A 27,522-nucleotide genomic window follows, 5' to 3' on the forward strand; every position below is an offset into this window, starting at 1 on the left:
CCCCAATATTGTATTATACCTAACTATATCGCGCATTAATTAACAAATTATCACAATTTATTATACAAGAATGTATTTTATTGATGTATATTATAAAAATAAAGAAGAATTTTATAGTTTCAAATGTTTTAATTAATTGCTTTTTTTTTACAAAGACCGGGACAGTCCTTCTGAATTCTGGACAATTTTATGGTTACCCTAATTAATATCTATGTTTTATGCGAATGTGATTGTTTTAGCGAAAGCAATTCATCCAATAAGATAATTAAATTATGATTGTAGAAAGTATACGTAATTAAAAAAATAATTACAATGCAGATTCTGAAAAGATTGTTTTTTGCTCAAACAATTTTCATTAACTTGGTAAGTTAAATTTTTTATTTAAAATATTACGTACCTAGGTACTTTTGTCAAACTACGAGGAACATATTTTAATTTTTATTAAGTAATATGGTTACCCTAATTAATATCTATGTTTTATGCGAATGTGATTGTTTTAGCAAAAGCAATTCACCCAATAAGATATTTAAATTATGATTGGAGAAAGTATACGTAATTAAAAAAATAATTACAATGCAGATTCTGAAAAGATTGTTTTTTGCTCAATCAATTTTCATTAACTTGGTAAGTTAAATTTTTTATTTAAAATATTACGTACCTAGGTACTTTAGTCAAACTACGAGGAACATATTTTAATTTTTATTAAGTAATTTATTTAAAGAGGTGATAGCGGTTAGGTTAAGATGTCGGGAGGTCCGGGATTCGATCCCGGGCATGCATCACCTTCAACTTTGCGGAGTCACGTGTGATTTAAGCAATTAAATATCACTTGCTTTTCGTGAGGAAATCTGCAAGCCTTGAGAGTCTTCCATAATATTCTCAAAGTTGTGCGAAATCTGCCAATCCGTACTTGGTCAGCGTGGTAGACTATGGCCAAGATGATGAAGTAATTTATAGAAATAGATTTTATGGCATTAAGTAATTTCCTATAATATTGAGAATTTATTTCAGAAATTATGTTCTTCAAAAATATATTTAAAGCCCGATGATACTTTCGATTTACAAAACTCATTGGATTCAGAGTTTTCACCAATAGAGAATAACTTTATAGTAGTTTTGGGTGTAAGTATTATTTTTATATTCTACATAGCAGCAGGGTGCAGAGACAAAGCCCATCAGCTCATACCTACCCAGATTTTTTTGCTTGTATGGTGCATTTATAAATTTTGTATGCCTTGTGCCTACCCTGGACAAAAATATTGGTACTCACAGAGAATTCAACCTCAGGAGTACGCATATACAAGGTTTTACATGAAAACAAAATCGTAAAATGTTGGCGGGGGACAGGGGAGAACACTTTGTTTTGTTTGGTGGACTCAAAAGTCACGTAATCAAGACAAGACTTTTATTTTTTTTTTATTTTTTATTTTATTATAAAGGCACACAAAACAGGTTTCAGCTATAAATGGTCCAAATAAAAATAAAAAACAATAGATTAAATCTAAGCGGTAACCCTAAATATGTGTACACAACAATTCTTAAATAAATATATGCACTAACTAACTGATAAGATACAATTTATAAAAACACAGAAAAAAGAAATACAAGAAAATTAACTATGAAAAATATACTTAAAGTGGAGAAGATGCAAAATGTTGATTAATATGTGTTTTAAATGCGTTCAAATTATTATTAAAAATGTCAATATTACGGTTAGCTGTGAAAAGATCATTATACAGGCGACACATACGGACAACGGGATTGTAAAAGGAAGTATTGTTCCTATATACACTAAGGGCAAAAGTTCTAGGGTTTCTAAATCGGACATTATAATTAATATTAATCAACGACTTAGTTTATGCTAAGCAACTGCCTAAGATTGGCGGTCGTGGATATCCGGCTATTAAGCGTCTATAGGTGCTGGTCTGTGTGGGTACACTGTTGCAGATAGACAGAGCGTAGGTACTTTGACTTTGATCAGACTTAAGTTTCAGTTAAAACGAGACAGATTTATGTAAGCGATGTAACGCTGTCTCGTTTTAACAGTGTCTTAGTCTGAGGAAAATTCAAAGTTCGCTCTATAAATCTCAGCCTTAGTTTGTTATAACGGTTATAACTTATATCTATAAATTTTTCCTCTAAATTACAAGGACACAATCGTGTTTATTTTATTAACTGATTTAATTTATCGTTTATTCCTAATTCACAGAATGATAATTTACAACCTGCAGACCAATCCACAAAAATCTCAAAAGAAAGAGCCTTTAAAGGATTCAAATTGGCTGAAATTGACAAAACTGAAGAAAACGATGCGTCCAATTTAGACATTCAACACATCGGCTCGTTGGATTTAGACAGTGAAGAAATTAACACATCTGATTTAGACACAGCAGAAATAGATAGTTCTGATTTAGAAATAGGCGATTTGAATCTGAATAACGTTCAACTGGATATATTAAGAAAGAGATGGAGTAGCTCCTGCGACAAGAAAGCTTCTAAGACTTGTATATCAGCGTGCAAAAACGCATATAAGATTGTCTGCAGCTCATACAGATGTAGACGTAGAATGAAACGGGATTTTAAAAGGGAATGCAAAATGAATTGTAAGTCCAAATTTGTAGGGCCGGGCTCTAGTAAAGAAACTGATGTAGACTATTACTAAATACTTACTACTTGTATTTTATGACAGAAATCAATATAATAAATTAGTCTTTAGGCTGTAGAATAAAAAAGTTCTTTTTTTTTAATTTTTTATTTATTTAATTGTAGGTACCTACTTACCTACAATTATGCCAAAATCGCTAAGACTTTAGCTAAATGGCAATCAGGTAAGTAGTAGGATTTTTTCACACCGCTTTTTTGTTGCAAACCACAAAAGAATATTTGTACCTATGTGTAATGTAAAAGGATATTAAAGGATGCAAATTTCCCTTGAATGAAAATACATTACTTCTATTACAATATACCAACTGTATATGTAATAGAAGATTACACGATTAATTAGGATTGTAACGAAGATTTACAAGTGCTTTTGAATCGTCAAAATAATTTACCACTGGTTGGAATGCCAATAAAGTGTAGTTTTTAAGCTTTAAATGGATACAGCAAAATCTCAGCATAAAATAAGAAAAAAGTTTATTAAACTCTTTATTTTTTAAATCTATTATTACAAGCGTTAAAACAATTCTTTTCGAACAAATGTCGTTCTTTACTCCCGCATCTACTTGTATGTGCATCACATATATTACCAATCACTTTTTTACAATAATTTATACAATATATTACATCTTCCTTATCCTTTAAACTTGAGTCTGTCTCCCCGTCACTGACATCTTCATTCGTTGAATCTACCACTTCAGCGGTTTTTATATATTCGTGTGTATTATTTGGGAGGAAAATTACTTTTTCTAATTCCGTGCTGTTATATTGTTCGGAGTCCGAACTTTCAACTCTTTCACGCAGAGCATCCCGATTGTTGTGACTTGAATGACTTTCAGATGATTTAGTAAGTAGTTTGGAGTTGTCGTTTGGATATTTTATAAATTTGGGCTATAAAAAAACAATTGCTGTATTAGCAGGGTCATCCTTATAAAGTGTTTGTATTTGTTTAAGCATAAATATTTTAGATTTTGACATAGAAGCCAAGAATACCGAGCGATTGGTTGTGCTCGGTAGCGCCAGCTGGGCCGAGATGATATCTTGAAACTCCTTTATTGCAGCAGATACTCTCTTGAACTCCTATATTTAGTTCAGATTGCAGAAAACTCCGGTAGTGCGATTCAGGTTTGCGTGTTCTCCTTTCACTTTCGAGGATGCTACCTGTGCTGCCATCTAGTGAGAGCGGCGTGAGTAGTCAAGGCTTGGGTTCGTATCCAATTGATGTATGATTGCAATTCTATTTTCTTCGTACGAGTGAGGAGCGCCATCTGCTTGCAATTGTGGTGACCCACCACAAGTTACATGGATAAAATTCAATGAGATAAAATCTCATATCTTGCACGTACCTTATGATTATTGAACTGTAAATTCTAGAGTTCTTAGCACAATTATTATCAACAAATTATAAAAAAATCAAGACATACACGTATTATGATGATCCTTGGATGTTGAGGATGCCACTCTAGCACATGATCACGGGAAGCGTATTTTTTACGCAATTTATTATCCTCGTTTGCTTCTGTTTTGTTAGTCTAAAACAGAAACATGAAATTTGGTTTACAGGCAAAAAACAAGTAAGGTAACTTGTAAATTGTACCTAAACTAAAATTATTGTTATACACTGATTACTCACTAAATTAATTATTAATAAAATCGTTGATAAAATAAGTGTTTTGAGACTCATATTGAATGCACTTCGATACAAAAATAATATACAACTGTGCATTTCTAGCAATATTTTTTGTAAAATTCTTAAGTATTTTTTAATACATAAAATCTTTATAACTTCTATTACCTACCCGGCAATAGTAATTATTTTTTTATGAAGATCGTTTTTACACCTGAGAATTCTTTTCTCAAAATTACGTTACGACCTCTCTTCTAGTGTAATGAGCGATTTGCTTTGAAATCAAATAGTCCCGACAGAGTTTTTGTTTGAGGCTTTTCAATCTGTTTTACTGGTAATATAAATATAAATACTATCATTGGAATAAGTTTGTATCATAATTAAATATTGCCCGCTTTCTACTACCATCATCAGAATTTTAGTGTGTAAAATGTATTTAACTTTACCTATTCCCTTAAATTAATTATTCTGCTATTCCTTTCTAGTTATATATTTTATCTTTTACTATCTCTTCATTAAAATAATAAATGACGTTTACCGTTATTTTCTTTCTTGATTATTTCATTATTTTATTAGATAAGACTCAGAAATGCATCAATAAGATTAAAATAGGTAGGTACATACTTCTGCACACTTTTGACATAAATCATAAGTGGCACTGCAATAGGTATATTTTATTTCATTTCTTCTTTTTTGATAACTTCTGAGTGATCCCAATAAAACGCAAAAATTACATATTATGTACATTTAATAGAACCACATCAAACACTCCATTTTACAAGCCATTTTCAAGCTGCTTCTAAAACTACGGCTACAGCGGAAATAAGCACATGTTTCCCTATATGCTTCTTTACAAGCCTTAATACATCTGAGTCTACCTCTACCACATCCATAGTAACTGCTGCCCTGAGTTCCATCGCCCTTTACTTCGTTTAACGATTCTTCATTCAGTTTTTCTAGTGACGTAGATTTACTATCATCATTCTTATCATCACTATCACTCTTTTCATTAGCTTGTTCCGTACTACTATTTTCATCATCTGAATATTTATTGCGCAAAACATTTTCAACTTTATTTGTTTCTTGTTCTTTATCGATGCTATTTTCAGTTGGAAATACAAAAATCTTATCGTGATCTTGGAGAATTTCATTTAGATCGTTTTCATCGATTGAAACTTTCGGTGCTAGTTTCAACTAAGAAGAGAAAATTCATTAAAAAACCATGTAACAAAAAAGTTGTTTAATTTCTTACAGATGATTTTCCACTGAGAAGTGAGGTAATTGCCGATTATTTCCTATTAAAGCCCCGATAGCTCAACGGTTAAAGAAGCGGGCTGAAATCCGAAAGTTCAGCGGTTCAAACCCCACTCGTTGCACTATTGTCGCACCTAGTCCTAGCACAAGTTTTATGCTTAGTTGGAGGGTAAAGGGGAATATTAGTCAGCATAATAAACTTAAGCTAGGTACGAAAGTTCCACACGCGCCCTGATCTGAGAAGCTCACAATCAACTCGACCAGTAGTAAGTACTTCCAGGTTAGCTAGCCAGCTGCCATCTTAGATTGCACTATCACTTACCAATAGGCGAGTTTGCAGTCAAGGGCGTGTATCTGAATATAAAAAAACGCCTGCCTGTTTAGAAGCCTCGACGTTTTGTTACAAGTTTCATAACTGTCGTGAACTTTGCTTACATTGTCCAAAGTATGTCTCAGAGTCCTTATCAACCTTTCCTGCATTTTATCATAACCATCCAGCTTATTTTCAATGGTGCTTCTTAATACATCTTTGCAATATGTTATACTGTTTAAGACGTACAGTTTCGTCAATGCTGTGACTCTTTCTTGGTTTACTTTGATCAAGGAGTTCAGGAGTTCGGCGTAGGAACTTTTGAATGGATCTTTTTTTGGTGCTTCGTTTCTTAATATCATTCTGTTGTTTGGTAATGTTTTTTCTAAAGAGACCTGGAAATAAGCATTTATATGAGTTATTCCCGTTGAGTCACACCCCCGTGTGTAACACTGTGACTCAACGGTTTTTTTTTGGAAATGTTGTCCCGTTGAGTCACACCTACATTGCAAGTGTAACAAGTGTTAACTGAATGTGCACGTTTCCGCCTTAGGGCTCCGTACACGAAGGGTACCAACGGGACCCTATTAATAAGCCTCTGCTGTCCGTCCGACTGTCGTAATAGGTAGAGAGTTGAAATTTTCACAGAATGTGTATTTTTATTGCCGCTATTAAAATTAAAAACTGTCATTTCTTGTACGATCGTACGGAACCTTCTTTACTCGCACTTGACCGATTTTTTTTTCAATCTGATTCATTTGTAATGCTTTTTGTTTCCAAAAAATACAAATAAAAAATCTGCAATCTGCAGAATAGTTTTATTTTTAATCGATTTCAAATTAAAATACAAACTAAAAATTGTTTAAGTATCTATAAAACGAAAAGTTAATTAAATGTGCATCATAAGATAGTTCAGGAAATTTAATAAATAAAAAAAAGGTCTCTGATCATCATGTCGGAGGACAAAAAAGTGGACACAAAAAATAATCTAAAAATATGCTTACTTACCACAAGTAACAAGAATACAATTGATTTGGTACCACAAAAAATCATGTCTAGGTTTTAAATTCAGTAAGTAAATCCAAGTTCTATAGTACAATCAATCTCTTATCAATTATACAAGTTTTTAATTTATTATTGTAATGGAAATTTTGTTAAGGAAATGTTTTATATTATTTACGACAACTTTCAGCACACAGTGGTTTTTGACTGCCCTTTTACACAAAAAATATAGTACACAATTAAAAAGAATTCTATTAGAAAATAAATAAAATAATCTTTATATTTTTCTAAGTTTATTTGTATGTAAGTATAATTTACATTTAAATCGCTTACATAAATTTTAAAACAAAAATATGTACATAAATTCTATAGGAATTCAAAATCACAATCCATATTTGTATCCTTACCTATACCGTATAATCCTTAATAATACATTTATTACATCTCACAAGAAAGGTTTTTTCAAACATATAGTCTATACAATATCCATAAAAGTCCATCCTAATATTAAGAATGCGAAAATCTGTTTTTTTATTTTATCTTTTCACTCATCATCCATTCAACCAATTTTGGCGATTTTTTTTAAATAGATATATAGCGAGCAAACGAGCAGGCGGGTCACCTGATGTTAAGTGATTGAGAGGAACAATGGCGAAATTTGATAGAGTTAGTTTACCCTGTACAGGAGACCTTTTGTCCTAGACAATCAAAATTCCCACAGCATTTTGAAAACCTAAACCCACATGGGGAAGTCACAGACGCCATCTACATAGTACAGAGATAGCTCGCATTTTGGAGACGGACTATTCTTTACCCTAAAAATCAAAGAATTCCCACTGGATTTTTAAAAACCTACATCCACACAAAGTCATGGCCATCATCTAGTACCATTTCAAACGGTTGTCTTTACCTATAAAACAGTTTATCATAGACTATGTAGAGCTCTGTCTATAATTTGAAGTGTCCAGTATCTTTTTGCCACACATAGCACAGATGCCTTTCTTGTATGCACATGCTTGACAGTAGTGGGAGCCTACTTGATGCACTTTAGTTCGGCAGATCCTGGAACCAAGAAATTACATACTCATTCTTCTGACTATTTTCTATACTTATTCTGAGCTACTTTAAAAATCTTTCTATTTCCATTTCATAAGCAAAAGTAGAAACTGAAGGATTGACATATCTATGTAAAACTCAAACTGCAGAGACTAGAAATTTTACAGAGTGGTTTTCTTAAGAAAATATAATTTTTAGAAATTCTACTGGAACGAATCAAGATTAAGTTTTAAACCAAACTCATGATTTTTCTGGTTTCAGAGGTTTCTGGTCAGTAAAATAAGAATTGATCTTTTTACAGCAACAGGCCAGCTGATTTGCTAACTCAGTGTTTAACACTGAATGAAACCCACCAAGCTCATTTGTAACAATAAATTATATTTTTTCGTAGAAAACCTTCAACGGATTCCAGTTCCACCACGGTGGCTACTGCCTATCATTTAGTGTTGAACACTGAGTTAGCGAATCACCTCGTTGGTCAGTAAAATAAGAACTAATCTCTTTCAAGCAACCTGGACACGAAATACGAAAATCTCGGGAAGTTGGCCTGATTTCATAGATTTTTTAAATAAAAAGTGACTTGATCTTACTTGCACTCTTGAAACTTCGACGTGTAAGGGTTGTAGCGTCCTTTTTTGGCGGTCAAAGCTTTGTTTTCTCCAACTTTCCTGCCACCAGACTCAACTGTATTCCGCGCCCCTGTCTTCCACGGGTCGGGCGTTATAACGCGGCCGAGCTTCTTCTCACATTTTTCACACACCATTTTAATATTATAACTTACTAATAACGTATTCTATGCTTGTTAATTCGCTAATATTGAGTAATGAAATGAAAACTAAGTTACAATGAAAAATAACATAACCTTAAAAACACAGCTGACAAATGTCAACATTGTTGTCAAACAAAACTTTTTCGTCTATGATTTTCAATGGAGCCGTGATAGTCTATGGTCTCGTGGTTGAGAGGTCCGACTCATATTCGACAGGTCAGAGGTTAGATGCCGTGCACGCACCTCTAAGTTATGCCCGTTTTAAGATACTAATTAATATCACTTACTTTAACAGTGAAGCAAAACATCGTGAGAAAAGCTGCATGCCTGAGAGCTCAAATATGTAATGTGCTCAAATATATTATGTGAAGTCTGCCAATTCATACGGCCATCAAACGGCAAACCCTTTTCGTTTTGAGAGCCGAGCTCGTAGTGAGCCGGCGATGGGTTCGTCATGATGATGATGATTCTAGTTTTTAAGGTTTCGTACCTCAAAAGGAAAAAGGAACCCTTATACTTAAGATCACTTTTGTCTCTCTGTCTGTCTGTCAAGAAACCTAGTACGGTACTTCCCGTTGACCTAGAATCATAAAATTTGGCAGGTAGGTAGGTCCTATAGCATACGTATAGGGAAACGTACTCTATAGTATTTACCCAGAGACCTCACACCATCAAGACGTATCATTAATCAAAATCGGTTGAGCCGTTGAGTAGTTACGAGCGGTTATAGGGACGGACATACATAAATACAATACAAACAGTTATTATAATAACCCTCCCTTTTGGCTTCGCTGCAGTCTAGAGGTCCGCATTAGAACATTTAATTAAAATTATAAATTAAAAGACAAAATAAAACACAATTATTATTGTCTATAAACTCTATTGTATTGAGCATAAAATTGTTATTATTTAATGACTCGATACGACGTCTATATTAAAAATTCTTTATTTAGTTACAGAAAATTGAAATGATCGACTTAACTTTAAAACCAATAACAATTATTTATCATGTTATCTCCAGAGTTACCTACCAATGAAAAAAATACATATTCTACAACTAAGAGCTAAAGTATGTCAGATGATCTAATGAATCTTTTCTATGTAATGTAATGAAAAAAAACTTAAATAAATCTTTTCAATTTTTTGTAATATTTCTAACATCAAAAGCTTTTACATAATTAGGTACCTACATAAAGAAATCGCAAATATTAAAAATCTTACAACAAAACTAAAGCTAAGATCAACAAAAATATTGCACGTAAAATAAACGAATTTCTTAACTAAGTTTTAAACGCTATCTTTGGCTAGCTACTTTTTCTTTGGGTGTACTATCTTTTTTTAAATTTTGTGGCGTTTTAGTAGGTTGAACACTATCTTTTTTTAAATCTTGTGGCATTTTTGTAGGTTGAACACTATCTTTTTTTAAGTTTTGTGGCATTTTATTAGGTTGTAGATTATCTGTAGATTTGACTGTTTGTTCAGGAACGTTTTCAGAATATTGCTGTTCTGTATATTCTGGATTATATTGCGTATTATCATAAGCTTGTTCTGTATGATTTCCATCTGTAGGATAATTTTCGTATTGACCTTCATACTGAGCATTAGGATCTACGTATTGTTGAGGATACTGCTCGTAGTTTTCATATTGCTCAGTGTATTGCGGTTGTTCATAAGTTTGCTCTGGCTGTTCGTAATTTGGTTGTTGCTGTTCGTAATTTGGATCTGGCTGTTCGTAATTTGGCTGTTGCTGTTCATAATTAGGATCTGGCTGTTCGTAATGTGGTTGTTGCTGTTCATAATTAGGATCTGGCTGTTCATAATGTGGTTGTTGTTGCTCATAATTAGGATCTGGCTGTTCGTAAATTGGTTGTTGCTGTATATAGTTTGGGTCTGACTGTTCGTAATTTGGTTGTTGTTGTTCATAATTTGGATCGTAATTCTGATAATCTTCTGCGCCATATTGTTGATTGTCATACTGTTGTCTAAGTTCCTCTTCTACTGGTTTATTTTGAGTAACATATTCAACTTGTTCTTGTTCCATGTCATTTATATTACCTTGTATATTTTCAACGATCTCTCCTGTATTGACGTTTGTATCATATTCTTTATTTTTAACATTTGAAATAATATGTCCCGTATCGTTAGTTTCCATGTTAAGTGGTACAGGTGGTATCACATCTCTAGAAAGTTGTTTACGTAAAACTTTTTCTTCTCTACCGATTGACTCTCTTGAATTTTGTTTTGACAACTTTTTTTGTGGTTTGACTTGTTGTTTATTGTAATTTGGTTCTGCGATTATGTGGGCTTCTTGACTGACGTATTCTTGTGGATTTATTTGCTGATTTTCTGTATGATAATTGCCTTTAGCATTACTGGTTTCTTGAGTTATACCTCCTGATGCAGGGTGGTTTCTTTGGACGTTTGTATCGACTCTGTGGTCTCTGAATGCGGTGTCTCCGGCGGGCTCAGTTCCGGTATAGTTTGGTCCGGAACCGGGTTGGGTATGTGGTATTCTGCTGGCTGCGGGTGTGTGCGAGGTAGGTGCTGAAAATAAATTATTATAATAGTCAGTAATTTTTTTAAATGGTTATGAATGATTGACTCTGAGCGAAATATTTAAAAGATCAATAAAATCGTCAAGTGAAATAATTTGAGTTTCGTTAATTCTCTCGAAAAATGCATTTATCAACTCATTTTTAGATAGCCAGATTCTACACACTTTAAAACAATTTAATTCAATTGCACAAATACAAGGTTCTATATAAACGCAATATAAATCTAAAAAGTCAATATAGAGCTCAATAAGCAGACCTTGATTAATTTCCAAAGATTAAAAAATCAAAATTTGATTTTATTATGAAAATAGGTATTCATACATAACTTCTGAATTCTGAAACTCATGTGCAGAGCACAGGAGACCAGTGTGGTGCAAACAATTTGGTCGGGAACGTCTTAACCACATACCTTGATAACTGCTAGGTGGGTGCGGTGGAGTCTGCAGGGATCGGCCGAGATGCTCTACTTGACGCTGCAGAGTTGCCAGTTCGTTCCTGAACACACACACACACGTGGTGACACGCACACACTCAAGTGCCACACGAATACGTGCAAATATAGTAATTGGCACAGATATTATAAAGAATGAAATTGTTGCAATATAGTTTATATACACACGACAAAATATGACACTCATGATTATAATAATATAATGAGAAATATTTACAATCAGGAAAATACAATCCAGCTAATTGAGTTATACTATGAAGTATGAACCAACAAAACTAAAAGATGCTTTTTCACATTCCTGCAGCTAAAACAGCTTCTTTAAGTCCTGTCAGTTTAGTTTTGATTATATTTTGTACAGTAGAATTTACGTTATTTTTATATGTAGGTACCTATTAATTAATGTTTTCAGTTTTGTTTAATATTTTTAGGCACAATAATTATAGACGTTGCTATTAACGTTTCACTGTTTAAAATTAAACAAATATTCTTATGATTATTTACTAGAATGATAAATTATTGGAAGCAAAAAAATCAACCATGCACTAAATTACTCTAATACATCCAAACTACGGTTATTCATTTTCCTATTACAATGTTTTGTTTCTTACTTACCTTAATAGGATCATCATCAGAATCGCCTATTTTATCTAGTGAGAGATCACTTAAATTTCTGCTCAAATTACCAATTTCATCTTTAAGTCGACCAGTATAACTATATCCATTAGCACCTCTAAATCTATTTCTATACGTTTGAGGAGTGGAGGTCATGTAAGTGCGGTCTAAGTCATAGCTTGTGCTACTTGGGTACCCACTGAGGGGGGTGTAGCTTCGATAAGGTGCTATGGTGGTTGTGCAGTATTTTTTATGAGAAGACCATAAGTTTCTCAGTTTTCTCATAAGTTCTGAATTTCTGCAAAGCAACTGTGACTTTTCCATTCTGAAAGAGAATGTTTGTGGGTGTATGAGTGTTTGAATCTAATGTGTCTCATCATAATCAAATTATAAAATTAGACAACGGCTTGAGTGACTATAAATATTAATGAAGCACAGTCTCGTAATAATTAACCATAGTACAATTCAAAGCTTGAAATTTACTGTGAAGAAAATGAAAAAGTCCTTTAACGAAATCTTTTCGACGTACCTAAGCGGAAATATCAAAATGTATGAAAATAAAAAAATTTATAATTTTTTATCACTCTCCAAAAAATGACATTTCAAAACAACTTGATCCTTCCATGTTCTACAGTTATAAATTATTTTCGTGGTTTTCATTTTCGCCGTTGTCTAAAATCTAAATGTTAAAAGCTCAAATAATATTTGTTTCATTAGTATTCATTACATTTATTATTTGAAACTTGCTATCATTACCCATTAAGCTTAAATAATTAAATAGATACTAATTAAAACATGAAAATTAATTAATGTTAAAGAATAACATTATTAGATATCAAAATTGATCAATAGTTGTCAATTATAGGTATTATATTGCACATGTTTTGGTAAACCAACAATTGAATTCATAAACGTAATAATAAATTCATAAATTATTGCACATGAAGTAAAGCAATATTGCACAATTATTATTTGTATAGTAAATATAAATATAAAATATAGTATACTATCATCATTATGCATAACAAATATTCTAATAAAGAAAGCAACAACATTTAAAGCAGCTTAAGCAACATCAATACTAATATTATATTATTCAACAAAATAACACTAAAAAGGTAGAAATATTTAAGGAAATCATGATCGTAATTATTGTTCCATATTCGCATCCAGAACTTGTTCTGATTCATTTTTTGATACTGTTTCATTTACAGCATCTACATTATTTGAAGGAACCAAATCTTTTTCTAGATTACTCTCATTATCAACTTTGTCATTATCAGCTCCTACGTCTTCCATTGTTTTGTCTTGCGACATGTCTTCAGATTCAATTACATTTGGTGGCTTATCTTGCGTTATATTTTTAGAATTTACTGGACTTTTTGGTAAATTATCTGCAATATTTTCTTCACTGCTTGCATTTACTACCGCGCTATTTTTATCACTCTCAGTTGAATCCGTGCATTCCTTATTTTTAACATCAACAATTTCTACACTTTCTTTTAAAACGTGAACATTTCTATCAGTGACTTCCATACTAATAACATTTTTAACACCCTTATTCCTATCTGGAGAAACAATTTCTTCGACATGCGATTCACGTCTCTTTTTATCTCTTTTCCTTGGTCTTGGGATAAGTTTGACGCTGATGTCAACTTTAATTGGCTCCTTTTTCTCCCGTAAAAAGGGCTGTTGAATCATCAGTGGCAGATTATAGATTTTCTCCCCATGAGTATTAGTGAGATCCTGATTGGTCGTCAATGGGCCAACAATTATTGGCGCATAGTTATTCGACGAATCGGACTCTCTTGCGTGGCGCCTCGCCGAACGGTGAGTCGTGATTGGTGATTCTCGTGATCTTGAATGGTCGCGCTGTGTTCTGATTGGTTCGTCTGTACGGCTGCGACTCTGCGCTCTGCCTGTCACCAATAAAAACACAGCACGACGTTAGGATATCATTATATTTGTATCCCAACATTGGGCCAACATGGTCAAAATTGACCAAACTATTTCAAGTTCAATTGCTTATAATTTTTGAGCTATGTTTATTGTTTGAGTATTTATATCTTTTGAGCTACGTTGGTCTCAATGTTCGGTAAGAGTGAGATGGGTAATGATGGCAATGTAAAACTGATATCGAAAGAGTCAAAGTGCTTCAGAATGTTCAAAGAAATTTAAAAATTATTTGCATGCAATTAAAGTTCAAAATATTTCGTACTTGTGCCTACGATTTGCGTCGTCGAGCTTGTCTGTAAGCAAACGACATTCGCTGGTGAGTTTCTCCATCAGACTGTTTTGTGATTGTATCATGGACTCCAGCTCAGCCACGGTCTTAGCTGTGGAACCAAATTAATTCGCTAAAACCCTTCGCAAAACTGAACCGAGAATTTCAACCACTAACTTTCCAAAAGAGAAACTAAACTTAGTAATTCTTTTCCAAAAGTTATTTAAGTATTCGATAAAGTTTAATTAGCAGAAGATGAAATTTTAAGAGGCAATGAACAATCTGATGAATAAACTATTGAAGTTAAGAAAGAATCAAGCCCTTTCAACTATGAAATTTCATGCAAGCGCCATAATGAAAGGGTAAATTATAAATGTTTTGAAGTGTAGAATTTAAAAGAAAGATGGAGTCTTTCAAAACATCAATAGTTTACCCAATGAATGATTGTGGATAGGTACTTCAATACTTGAGGCAAATTTCTGTATTTTACTTTTTCTTATAGAGGAAATAGGTAGTTCTAGTCAAGAAAGCGATAGCTTTTGAGGCCTAATTTAAAAATTTTGATCTAAACAACCATTGAACTTACCATGCTTATTCTCCATGGATTCTAGCATTGATGAAAGTTCTTTTTCTTTTTTCTTCTTCTCAGGTGATATCGGAGTTAAGTTCTTCATGTTCAACTGTAGATAGGAAATATGCTTTTTCTTAAATACATCTTTCTATCTCTTACTTATTTTATTTCTTAAGGTTAATACCTATTTAAATTTCAAATTGATCGTATACTTGTATTATCACGATGATTAGTAGTTTTAATACCAATATCGAGTTTTTATAATGTTTCATTGTTTTTTTTCGTCGATCATTTAAGTTATAATGATTAGTAAATTTAAAAAAAAAATTCATACCTCCTTCTCCAGATTAGATATTTGTTCCGATAAACGCAAATTTTCTCGACGTGAATGGACCAAATCTGCATCAGCTCGATCTAAACGTTGACGAAGCGACTGTATCTACAGAAAATAATAACATTTGAGTTAAAGTAGGTAGTTATTATTTTAACAGAAATGCAAACGGAATGAAAAGCTTAATTATATACGATATCCCAAAGAGGCACACCTGTGCAATAATCAAATTCTGTTTTTTTTTTAATGCAACTATGCCTAGGCTTTCACTTGACGACAATCATGTTTGATTAAATAATTTTATCGTTATGAGTTGTGGTTGTCTAGAAGTAGAGCCACAAGTATCCAATAATAGACTTACTTCTGAATTAAGCCGATTAGTCTCATGCTTGGCTTGACGCTGGTGTCTTTCAATAGCGAGCCGAGCGCTTGCTAGCTCTTCTTCTAGCGATGCTTTCTCCGCATAAGCTTGTGCTAAATCCGCTTGCAGAGATGCTAAAAGAAATTTTTTTCTATCAATTTGTCTAGTTTTTCTATAGTTTTTGATAATTTAGTGTTTTTAATAGTATTATTGTATTTTTGATAGTTTAAGTCCTATAGCTATCTAGATGTGAATTAGTAGTTTTAGAAGCCAATTGTCATATTGTTTTATTACCTGTTTTATTCTTAAGTTCCATCTTCAATTCTTCCACAGCAGCATTCTTCATCGACAATTCACGTTTGAGGTCGTTTTCTTCACGCCGTTGCCTCTCTAAATCCAGCTGATAATTCAAAAGTATATTATGATCAAAACGATACCTATTAAGAATCTAAATCATTATAGTTGACGTCGTACTTTAGTTGACGCATTTTACACTGAGTCGTCGAGTTATCTGTCTGTTTCGCTCGCACTTACCTACGACCTGTAAGTGCGAGCGAAACAGAGAGATAACTCGACGACTCCGTGTAAAATGCGTCAACTAAAGTACATTAATTATATCTAAAGATAGAGATTTAGAGATAGAAATATTTTCTACATTTTAAAAATTTAAATTGGCAATACTTATGTTCTTTATCAACTTAAATAAACAAACATACGTAGCATTTGTTTATTCGAGGGTTCTGTTTGAATTAAAGTGATTTTATTTTTATTTTAGTCTTATCTAGGATGTTCTGATGCTTTACTTTTTCTAACACTTATATTTGACTAGCTTATGCTCGTGATTTCGTCCCCGTGGACTACACAAATTTCAAACCCCTATATAACACCATTAGGGTTACCTACCACCAGTCCAGTAGTTTGAGCTGTGCGTTGATAGATCAGTCAGTCAGTCAGTCAATCAGTCAGTCACCTTTTCCTTTTATATATAGGTACAGATTAGTGTAAATTGCAAAATTTCGCAATTCTAACTTCAAAACTGACAGAGTTTCATACAAAGTTCAAGTCCCTATTTTAACCCTTTAGGGGTTGAATTGAGAAAAATCCTTTCTTAGCGGATGCCTACATCATAATAGCTATATGCATGCCGAATTCCAGCGCGATCCGTTCACTAGTTTGAGCTGTGCGTTGATAGATCAGTCAGTCAGTCATCTTTTCCTTTTATATATTTAGATAAGATATTGAATTAAGGTTTAGTGTTTACCTGTAATTTAGATACATTGTCGTACTGCGCCGCCAGGTCATTCTGTAGCTCATCGAAATGTGCGTTATAACGTTGTTCTGCAGCACTTCTCTCTTGAATGGCTCTACGCGTACCCTCGCCGGCCAAGTCACGCACTTTACTTCGTTCCTTTGCTAAATCATCCTGTACACAATATTTACACAATATTTACTGTACACAATATTTCAATTGTAATTTAAGTCAGTAAGTTCACGATCACGGTTTTAGTTTTTATTTTTTGCATGCCATAATATGGCTATTTGTGGTGAAACTTTAATAACTGTAACATCTGTATATACATACATACCCACATGTGCAATAAAGAATATTTGATTTGATTTGATTTGATTTGATTTTAAAACAAAGCTGTATAAGATTATACATACCTTCTTTTTCTTAACGTTCTTTGCTTTTTCTTAAGTAGATGCGATTTGTTTACTCTTTCAGGTAATGTTTAGTTTAAAATTTGAGATTATGAATTTTACAGCATTTGTTGTAGATATTAGGTTTACCTAACTATAATTATTTCTTATTAATTATATCACTAACTTACAAAATTTGTAAAACAACTACAACTTGTAAAATTTCATGTTCAAAATATTTCTACTTATTTTTATTTTTATTTGTATTTCTATTACATTTAGGTTTTTTTTAATAGAAAATATTACAAGTAAGCCTTAAGCTAGCCTTATCTAATTATAAATCATGCCCGCATGGCAAGAATACTGGCTGTATTTTTGCACTAGACAGCCATGCTGATCCGTTGCGCAAAAAAAGAGCCAGCGCTTTTGTCACCAAATGTGGCTAATAATCGCGGTGAAATGTCTGGTAAAAAAATTTTTTGCACTAAGACTCCACGACCCCAGGGTCTCCACGGCAAACGGAACTAAAATATTCCAATACCTTTAGTCGTCGTAACTCCATTTCCAAGTTGTTTCTCTCTTCTCTGAGTTGGTTCTCCACAGCATCTGAACCTCTTTTGTATTTGTCATCTCCATCCTGACGCTCTAAGCTCAGTTTCAGCTTAGCTATCTGAGACTCTAGAGCCGATTTGTCCCTGCAAGTGTTTAGTTCACAATTTTAATATTGATTTTTCTCTTATTATATTAATTTCACCCCCTCAGGGGGTGAATTTTCAAAAATCCTTTCTTAGCGGATGCCTACGTCATAATAGCTATCTGCATGCCGAATTTCAGCCCGATCCGTCCAGTAGTTAGAGCTGTGCGTTGATAGATCAGTCAGTCAGTCAGTCAGTCACCTTTTCCTTTTATATATAGATGTAGGTACAAGTATGTCAGTAATTTTACAAATTTTCTAGTGATATCACAAAATTCCATTAAAAACCCGTATCCCTATTCTATCTTCAATATTTTGAGAGATAACAATCGGATGCGATTATTCGGCTTCGTCCGACACATTGTGATATCTTAAGAAAATTAGTGAAATCCCTAATATCCTCATTTCCCTGAGACATAAATTTGGGTGTAGTAAATTATCTTATCAGATATTTTATTAGATATCTGCAATAGTAGCAGTCTCAAAAATGTTCTCCATTTAAATACTTTTACCTTTGCAAATTATCAATTTGTCTCTTGAAGCCATCAAGACACGTGGAATCCACAAGACCGTTGGCAAGTTTGCGTTTATTTTCATTGTTTTCATCCTAAAACATATTATACTCATCCATAAATATTAGTTTAGCAATTTCTAATCTTCAGATTTTTAAATCTTTTAGCTCAAATACTTAATTATTGTTTTCTTATTGGGTTATTGATGCTAAGAAGATTAATATATTCGGACTTAGTAATAAACTGAAGAACATGTTAATAACCTAAATTATGACTATGAGCTACTGAAAATCGAATTCGTTAATTCATTAATACCGATTTTTACATGTATAATATTACAATAAAACTTAAAGCTAGCCTTATCTAATTACTATATAAATCATGACCGCGTGGAATGGTGCCAAGAATACTGGCTGCATTTCCGCGCTGGACAGCCAGGCTGATCCGTTGCGCAAAAAATGAGCCAGCCCTTCTGTCACCAGATGAGGCTATTAATCGCGGTGAAATGTCTCGTAAAAAAATTTTTGCACTAAGACTCCATGGCCCCAGGGTCTCCACGGCAAACGGCACAAAAATGTAACTCTCTATAAGAGAGGCATACTTGCGCCGCTTGCCGTTTTCAGCTGTTTCTGATGCGGCTCCCGGTCTTGATGCTGTCTTCCTGATATGACACGGGGCCAATGTGTCAACGCAAGTTGCGTCCCACATTAGCGCCCGTCCCCGTTCCCAGGGAACCAGCGTCAATCCATCAGGTCTCTTGCCATCATCCCGACTAATCCCTGCCGGCTCAATGAGCGCAGGAATATTTATGGTGGCAAGAGCTCTTTTAATTGTATCGTTAAGAGAGCCATGCCTAAAAAGCCTACCAGAGCTGCTTTGGCAAGAGAGTCCGTGGATTCCAAATTTATCAACCTCTTTTCCACACGGACATCTGTGCTGATGGCACAGTGGTGTTCCCAATCTGAGACCTAGAGCCACACGAAAACTTTCGTTATCTAAAAGTGTGCCGAGATTTTTTGATGGCAAGGCATGCAGCCAATACCCAGATTCCTTTTCGGAATAATACCTAATTATAATAGGAATATACACACTCACACACTCACACACACTTACACACAAACACACACACACCCACACACACACACATACACAAACCCATACACCGAAACACACGCGCGCTCATACACACTCTAATGTAAACATAATAATCGTCATTGCACATCTGGGAAGAGACTGACCCCCATGACACGGGTTAACCTAGTTTGGGGGTCGAGGGTAATTTTAAGCAAAATAATTGTACCTAATTGGAACAAATAAAGATTTATCATTATTTTTATAATTTTAAATAAAAATATATTATTTATAGCAGCGTGCAATTGTAAAGCTCAGTTATCATTAATTCCACGTAAGTATTTTGTCCAAATTCAAAAAAAATTGTTTTATAAATTTAAACAAAATGTACTTACCTGCACCTTCTTAAGGTCTATTTTAGCTTGCGTCAATTGAGCTTCCAATTCAGAGATACGGGATTCGAAGACAATATTAGGTCCTTCAAGTTTTGTGGATCGGGGTTTAGTAGTCCGACGAGTTTTAGACGGAGAAATCTGGAACAACATTTTATTGAAAAATAGATAGGTAGATAAATAGGTACCTAGGTATAATAATTTTCATGATTATTAAACCAGAGCAAAATGATGAATTTGTTTTTGAAATCACAGCAACTCTTTTAAAAGTAAAATATTTTTCTTCATTTCATTAATTTTTACGAGGTTATTCGTATCTTTAAATATTATCGGATCGCTATTATCTCATCTTCTTTCTTTTAAGAAAATTAAGGAAAGGCTTTCGAATTGAGTATTTTTGGATTAATAGCGATCCGATTATTATTTAACTAAATTAAAATTTACTGTCGGCATTTTACTTTTGTCTTCTTATTCTTCTTAATCATAATATATTATAACTTTTTTTATCGTACCAATTTTTTTTTAAATTTGAATAATAACGCGCTACCAATACAGCCTTGAAGTGATATGTTTAGTTACAAGAATATTATTATTAATATATTATTATATTTGTAATATTTATTTAATTCAATTTAACACAAGTATTACAAAGAAATTTTTTTTTATAACTACTTCCCTAACAACAACATACAATTTAATAAACTTAAATCTAAATTAAAAGTACTTAAAATATTAAATTAAAACATACAAATATTATAACTAGTTTTATATATTTGAAGTTTTTATTACTTAAATCTTAAATTTCCTGATTCTTTGTATTTTTCCAACAAAGATCATATTTACCTTATTATCACTATCCAATCCAGTGCTATCTCCCAGGTCATCCAACTCATCGGTCTCGGATCCAGCGTTGTAAGAGTGAAACATTCGAGAGATCAGTTTGTTCTTCTGCGCTTCGTGCAGATGCTCGTTCTCTGATATCACTTCTTTGACTTTGCCGAGGAGGTTGTTGAGTTCATCCTGCGATTGAGAATAGGGTCTAGACTGTAGTAATAAAATGAAGTGTTTTTTAGGGTTCCGTACCACAAAAGGAAAAACGGAACCCTTATAGGATCACTTTCAAAGTCAAAGTCAAAGCTACGAGGGTTCCAAACGCGCCCAGGTCTTAAGACGTCGACCTCCTAGTCGGGGAGTCCTGGGATCGATCCTGGGCACGCACCTCTTATTTTTCGGAGCTATGTGCGTTTAAAACAAATTTAGTAAACCTGAGAGTTCTCGATAATGTTCTCAACGGTGTCTGAAGTCTGCCAATCCATACTTGGTCGGCGTGGTAGACTATGGCCAATCCTTCTTAATCTGAGATGAGACCCATTTTCAGTAGTGAACTTGATCATGATAAACGTACCCTGCAATACTGACTCTCGCGTTCGAGCTGCTCGATGTATTCTTCTTGCTTCTGTATGAAGTTGATGACGTCAGGGTTGGTGCCGCCGGACAGATCCGCCGTCGCGGGTTGTGGTGGCGCTACAACCATATTAATTAAATTTATATTAATTGACGGCGTACAGTGTAGCATACCTGGTAGTGAGACTTTGGCCTCTGTATGCATATCTCCTTTGTTTAAAAGTCAGTCTTACCAGTGGTAGTGATGGTAGGTTGTGGTGGCGTATTATAGTTGTGCAGGCTGTCGGCGTACAGTGTAGCATGGCAATGAGACTTGGCCTCTGTTTATATATTCCCTTTGTTTAAAAGTCAGTCTTACCAGTGGTAGTGATGGTAGGTTGTGGTGGCGTATTATAGTTGTGCAGGCTGTCGGCGTACAGTGTAGCATGGCAATGAGACTTGGCGGTTGGCCTCTGTTTATATATTCCCTTTGTTTAAAAGTCAGTCTTACCAGTGGTAGTGATGGTAGGTTGTGGTGGCGTATTATAGTTGTGCAGGCTGTCGGCGTACAGTGTAGCATGGCAATGAGACTTGGCGGTTGGCCTCTTTATATATATTCCCTTTGTTTAAAAGTCAGTCTTACCAGTGGTAGTGATGGTAGGTTGTGGTGGCGTATTATAGTTGTGCAGGCTGTCGGCGTACAGTGTAGCATGGCAATGAGACTTGGCGGTTGGCCTCTGTTTATATATTCCCTTTGTTTAAAAGTCAGTCTTACCAGTGGTAGTGATGGTAGGTTGTGGTGGCGCATTATAGTTGTGCAGGCTGTCGGCGTACAGTGTAGCATACTTGGCGGTGAGTCTTGGCCGCGGTTTGTACTCTGAGAGAGTATTGAAGGATGTAGAGTACTTCTTGTCGAGATCGCCGTCAGATTCGTCGAGGTTCTTGATAGATGCCGAACCACCATAGCTACGTACCTGCATAGGAATTGAACTTAAAAGTTTTTTTTGGACTGTATGAAGACTATTACTGTGAAGTAGTATATAATTAAATTTAAATAAATTAATAATTATTTAAATAATTTAGGAATATTTTTTTTAGTTTTAATTTAATATTGTTTTTTTTTACTTTTAGTTTAGATATAAAAAATATTTCTTTGTATACCTACCGTTGGCTTCCTATTAAATAAATTTTCAATAGTAGGTATTTAGGAAAATTTTAGACAAGTAGATAAATTTATTAAATCGATCAAAGTAAATTAATTAATTACCTACTCTTTGTAAAATAGCTTAAATTAGTAAATACAAATACGTAAGTATAATGAAGTAAAGCTGTGATAGCCTAGTGGTTAGGACATCCGCCTTCTAATCGGAGGTCGGGGGTTCGATCCCGGGCACGCAATCACTTGCTTTAACGGTGAAGGAAAACATCATGAGGAAATGCATGCCTGAGATTTAACCATAATATTCTCAAAGTTGTATAGGTACGAAGTCTGCCAATCCCCACTGGGCCAGCATAGCGGACTATGACCCTTCTCATCCTGAGAGGAGACCCCTGCTCAGTAGTACGCCGGCGATGAGTTGATCATGATGATGATGATGAACCACTTGATAATTGTTGACGCGTTATCAGATAGGAAACAACCTACGCAGCCTAAGCCCCAATGTACCTATCTCTATCAACCATGGCGATAAAGAATCGATTGTTTTTAATCTAACTAAAAGGTTGTATTTATCTTGAATATTATTATGCTTAAATTTTTTAATTAAACTTATTTAAATCTTAATTTTTTTAAAGAGCTTTTATACAATACGTACGTATGTCGTACTTTACTAAATATCTTTTAACCTAATTAACAATTTATGAAATCTAATTTTATATGCTTTTTTATTTATTTATTTTCAGTCAATAAAAATAATATTTTACAATTTTATTTTATCTTCTAGTACCTAGTTCCCGTGTGGAATAAAAATAAAATTCCACATTCCAAATATTAATATTTTTAAGACCTTTTTTTTAAATAAGGAAGCATGGCGCATAGAGATAGTATACATTCATCTAAGGCATAGCGAGACCAATAATTAATCTATGTGGAAGGATATTATGAACTAAACTTACGCTTGGTGCGTTCCCCGATAAAAAGTATCTCAGCTTCGACACCGCTTCTTTGTAGGCCAACTCTGTGTAATCCGGAATCCTCTTCATTCCATAGTCGTTCATCTTCACCGGCCGCCTACGCGAAAAGTACGGGTTATACATCATAGACAATCTAGAGTTACATTGTAAAAAAGAAAATTAAAAAAGAAAATTAAATATTGAAATCGGAACTCCTTCTGCGTCGCATTGCGCTCGTCGAGTGAATGTTTTTTTTATTGCGGACTATCGATTACACGGTTGCTATGGTTACTTGTCATGATAAACAATTTTATTGCTTGGTTACCTTACGGTCCTTTATGGATTTGTGGTTAAGAGTAAGTTCTTCTATAGTGAGTTCAAATTCGTAATGTACCTACTTGTATATGCTATAGTCCAAAAAATGATTGCACTAGGGCCTAGGCAATCCTCAGGAATACCCAGCGTATTTAGTCCTAAGTCAAGCAACAAGCATAAAAATTTCAAAATACAAGAGTCTAAGCACAGCCTTGTTTCGTTAAACTGTGGCCTAAGGTTAGGCTTAGGTACCGACCTAAGCCTAACCTTAGGCCACAGTTTAACGAAACAAGGCTGTGCTTAGACTCTTGTATTTTGAAATTTTTATGCTTGTTGCTAATAAAATACAATTAAAAAGATAAACTGACTTATCAACACACAACGAGTATTTATACATCTATGCATGAAACGTGACGTACCTACCTTATAGGTCTATGCATATTGAATACAACAAACTTTAGTAAGTAGTATTATTATATATTCTGTGCTTGTGTAACATTCAAAAACAAAAAAAACTGAAACTGGACCTAGAAAAAACTGTCTAACTACCTATTAATAATTAATTTCTTTAAAGTTGTGATTTCGGCTGAAAAGGTACGTCTACCTAAATTTTAAAGACGCCAAGTTGACTAACTTTTTATTTATTTATATTTAAAATCATACCTATTCTTTCATAAGAATAAGAATAAGAATAATTTATTTTGAATTTTGAATTTAGACACAAGAAACGAGTTTCATGGTTATTGAAATAATCGACTGTGACAGATGGACGGAGAAAGTCGCACCATAAGGGTTAAATTTTTACCATTTTGGTACGGAACCCTAAAAATGGTTCTCATGAATTAGTAAGTAGCTATAAAATACTTGCCTGATTTTTGACCGTTTAAGTTTGCCGTTCATGTCCTTATCAGAGCCTCCACTGGAACCACTCTTCGTACGGTACACGGATTTCGCTTTTAGGAAACTATTCGAGCCCATGCCTTGCACTTATCAAACAACAAATTCGATAAACGACCAGATATAACCCAAATATACTTCTTTATTTTTGGTAAAATAAACATCAATACAAAATTACCTACGACTTAATTTTTTCTGCGAACACGACCTATAAAAGAACCCTTTAAAATATCGAACCAAAAATATACAGTAAAAGTGAACGAAATCTATATTTAAATATATATTTTTATGTACGCGTTAAAAATCCATTTTAAATCATTTTAATTTATGAAACAAACTACTAATTAAATACCCTATTATTAGAACCACAAAAATTTTTTTTTTTGCACTGGCAAAATGTCACCCGCCCACGGATTCGAAATTTAAAATAAGACCGCCAAAGACGCCATGATTGCATGGAAGCTTTTTTGAAATAAAAATTCCACTTCCTGTGTTTTGTCTCGCTCACACTTTACGATGCACGATTGTGGTTTTCACTCCAACGTAGTTTTCCATGGGAATGGATAGGCTAAGATCATGTCTGTTTTTGTTTTTGTTTTTACGAAGTTTTTAATGAAGAGTTTTGTTTTCGAAAACTTTTGTAATGGCAAATGAAACTTTCAACTTTCAACAGAGTTATTGCTTTTTGTAAATCCACTTTGTGAATCGTAAATTAGTGGTGAACGTTTCAGTAGGGGGGCGTCCATAAATTACGTGAGATGTTTAAGGGGGGGGAGGGGGTCGAGTCAAATCTCATCTAATCTTACGTTGGAGAGAGGGGGGTCTCGGCAAATATCACGCAATTTTTTTTCTGATTGAACCAAAAAAAATTATACTTGTTTGGTCCAATACGATTTAAGAATTCTATTGTTAAATTTTTATTACACTTATAACTCTCAGCAATATTTATTACTAGTCTTAACTAGTCGCGGCAGCAATGTAGCGGAACATTGCTGCCTTGCTCGGAATGTAATCTCATATAAGCTTATAGAGATTGTATGGGGACCAGTAGTGCCGCGACAGCACTGTTGCGGCAGCACTGCTGCGTGCAGCGTAGTTCGGAATCATACCTTAACCCTAAATAATTACCTTATGTATTAACTGTATTAGTATTTAAGATGCCAGCTCCTAGCCTACGTGACAGGCAGTGTCTGCCGTGCTGCTGAAGATGCCGCCATTACGGGGTTTTGGAGGGAAAACTCATTCCTGATCACGCGAGCATTTCTTTTGTATAAGTCACGGCAATATGGCAATAAGTAATTTACTGTTGAATATACCTAAATTACCGTGAGTTATATATAAAACGTTTAAACCTAGTTAAAACTTTGGCAGGCAAAAAAATTAGGGGTTGGTTTTTTGAGAAATATTTCTCGACTCTAGTATCATAAGGTCGGATGTGTACTTCCGACCAAACTCACTTTTTTACATAAAGGTAATGAGCATTTCGGGCTCTTTCTGCCAAGCTGACACCAGTATTTCTATCTCTTTTCGTTGCAAAGATAAATACATGCATAATGTCGTATCTGAACACATTCTAAAAATTTGGAGAACCATAACTATATTTTTTGACTTGCGTATGTATGCACCAAAGCAATGGAGAAAAATGATAGGTGTATTTTGAGTTCGACCATTATGCTACGAAATAAGTTTATTTGTAATACTAGCTGGTACTGCAGTTACGCACTTCTGCTTCTAAAATATGTAATAATTTTGTTAGGTAAAATCACAACAGATGTTATGCTTCGAATTTTTTGTATTAATATTTGGACTGTGAATCATTTAAGACTTTTTGCCTTGTAATATAAATAATTTTGCAATAAAATTCATGGAAGTAAGTTGAAATAAAGCTTTTTGTTTGTGACTACATTAAAGTTGATGTGATTAATAGGTAAGAGATCCATCCTATTTCACCAAAATTTTGGACTAAACTGCGGGAAAAAAGTAAAGAGCCAGAATAAAGCTGAAGACATTTTGAAAATGTAGACTAGAAAATCTTTTAGGACCACGAAAATCACACCATGGAAATCTAAACATATATTATAATAATACCCCACTAAGCAAAAACCGTGCATTTATGGTGTTTTATATGAATCATAGTTCAAATCATCAGTTCAAAAATTTATTGCCCTAGTTTTTAAGGTAGCCTTAAAAAATTAGAGTACCTAATCAAATTTTTTCTTCTTTACCCGTCTTATAATCGATCGGTTTTGATATTAATCGAGAGCAGAAATTATAAGGCACCTACAATATGTGATGATAGTGATTCTAACGAAACATTCCTAATTATAGGAAGCTTTAGATTATGTTAATTTAAATATATATGTAGTATAAATTAATTTATTAATTAAACAACTAATAAAAGTGAAAGTAAAAAAAATAAAAAAACTTAACTAAAACACGAAAGAAACAGTTTAAAAAAGTATCTGTTAAAAAGAACAGTCGAAACAGAAGCAATGGAATTTTCAAAAAAGCAGAAAGTATTTTTTTTATTACAAAAGTGGCAATGCCGGATTTAACTAACAGTAAATCCTTATACCTGCGTAGTTTCTGCACCTTAAAAACGATTCATGATGCTACCAGCAGTGTTGCTACTTTAATGTAGTCTGAAAACATCAGCTGCAGCGGAAGGAATAAAACAGTATCTTGTCTTATTTCATTAATCTACTAGAGAAGAAACAAAGTATT

The 27,522-nt window shown here is 33.8% G+C and overlaps 3 protein-coding genes and 1 long non-coding RNA gene across 6 annotated transcripts in view; 1 reads left to right on the forward strand and 3 right to left on the reverse strand.

Moving 5' to 3' along the window:
* The window catches only part of LOC117993926 (cysteine-rich PDZ-binding protein), a 305,498-nt gene extending 296,701 nt beyond the window's left edge, over positions 1 to 8,797 (reverse strand). The window contains exons 1-2 of the mRNA XM_069507272.1: positions 8,498 to 8,797; positions 7,333 to 7,913 (exon numbers count right to left, since the gene is read on the reverse strand). Of these exons, the coding sequence (XP_069363373.1) occupies positions 7,784 to 7,913; positions 8,498 to 8,670 (303 nt within the window). The 5' untranslated portion in view covers positions 8,671 to 8,797 and the 3' untranslated portion in view covers positions 7,333 to 7,783. The remainder of the gene's footprint in view (positions 1 to 7,332; positions 7,914 to 8,497) is intronic.
* Positions 544 to 2,646, forward strand: LOC117993981 (uncharacterized). The gene is made up of 3 exons (XR_011238198.1): positions 544 to 624; positions 1,012 to 1,122; positions 2,210 to 2,646. It is a non-coding gene; the product is annotated as an uncharacterized lncRNA (long non-coding RNA).
* On the reverse strand, positions 5,016 to 7,154 carry LOC117993920 (uncharacterized). The gene is made up of 3 exons (XM_034981799.2): positions 6,858 to 7,154; positions 5,975 to 6,244; positions 5,016 to 5,479 (listed from the first exon to the last, which is right to left on the reverse strand). Exons 1-3 carry the CDS (start codon positions 6,900 to 6,902, stop codon positions 5,033 to 5,035), a joined length of 762 nt encoding a protein of 253 aa, XP_034837690.2. The 5' UTR covers positions 6,903 to 7,154; the 3' UTR covers positions 5,016 to 5,032.
* A 745-nt stretch (positions 8,798 to 9,542) lies between the features above and the next one.
* Positions 9,543 to 26,004, reverse strand: LOC117993931 (serologically defined colon cancer antigen 8 homolog). Of its 3 annotated transcripts, XM_069507293.1 has the most exons (17): positions 24,770 to 25,199; positions 23,590 to 23,704; positions 22,250 to 22,448; positions 21,497 to 21,615; positions 20,935 to 21,111; positions 20,095 to 20,232; positions 18,629 to 18,723; positions 17,964 to 18,117; positions 17,043 to 17,204; positions 16,076 to 16,181; positions 15,782 to 15,915; positions 15,424 to 15,528; positions 15,105 to 15,198; positions 14,513 to 14,630; positions 12,295 to 12,619; positions 11,641 to 11,726; positions 11,082 to 11,220 (listed from the first exon to the last, which is right to left on the reverse strand). In XM_069507293.1, exons 1-16 carry the CDS (start codon positions 24,877 to 24,879, stop codon positions 11,652 to 11,654), a joined length of 2,226 nt encoding a protein of 741 aa, XP_069363394.1. In that variant the 5' UTR covers positions 24,880 to 25,199; the 3' UTR covers positions 11,082 to 11,220; positions 11,641 to 11,651. The 3 variants fall into 3 exon arrangements, with proteins under 3 accessions (XP_069363393.1, XP_069363392.1, XP_069363394.1); XM_069507292.1 differs by lacking the exons at positions 12,295 to 12,619; positions 24,770 to 25,199 and adding an exon at positions 25,927 to 26,004 and having other exon boundaries at positions 9,543 to 11,220; XM_069507291.1 differs by lacking the exon at positions 12,295 to 12,619 and having other exon boundaries at positions 9,543 to 11,220.
* Between the last annotated feature and the right edge of the window lie 1,518 nt (positions 26,005 to 27,522).

This window comes from Maniola hyperantus, chromosome 25, assembly GCF_902806685.2.
Source record: "Maniola hyperantus chromosome 25, iAphHyp1.2, whole genome shotgun sequence".
NCBI lineage: Eukaryota > Metazoa > Arthropoda > Insecta > Lepidoptera > Nymphalidae > Maniola > Maniola hyperantus.

What these genes read in the sequence shown, in the direction of transcription:
- LOC117993931 (XM_069507291.1), bottom strand. Translation starts at nt 24,879, where the DNA reads ATGGGCTCGAATAGTTTCCTAAAAGCGAAATCCGTGTACCGTACGAAG. An exon ending in TATCGGGGAACGCACCAAGC is followed by an intron (nt 22,449 to 23,589) that starts GTAAGTTTAGTT and finishes ATTCCTATGCAG; the next exon opens with GTACGTAGCTATGGTGGTTC. An exon ending in GACGCAAATCGTAGGCACAA is followed by an intron (nt 11,727 to 14,512) that starts GTACGAAATATT and finishes GTGTGTGTTCAG; the next exon opens with GAACGAACTGGCAACTCTGC.
- LOC117993920 (XM_034981799.2), bottom strand. Translation starts at nt 6,902, where the DNA reads ATGATTTTTTGTGGTACCAAATCAATTGTATTCTTGTTACTTGTG. An exon ending in TTGTATTCTTGTTACTTGTG is followed by an intron (nt 6,245 to 6,857) that starts GTAAGTAAGCAT and finishes GCTTATTTCCAG; the next exon opens with GTCTCTTTAGAAAAAACATT. An exon ending in TGAGACATACTTTGGACAAT is followed by an intron (nt 5,480 to 5,974) that starts GTAAGCAAAGTT and finishes TTCTCTTCTTAG; the next exon opens with TTGAAACTAGCACCGAAAGT.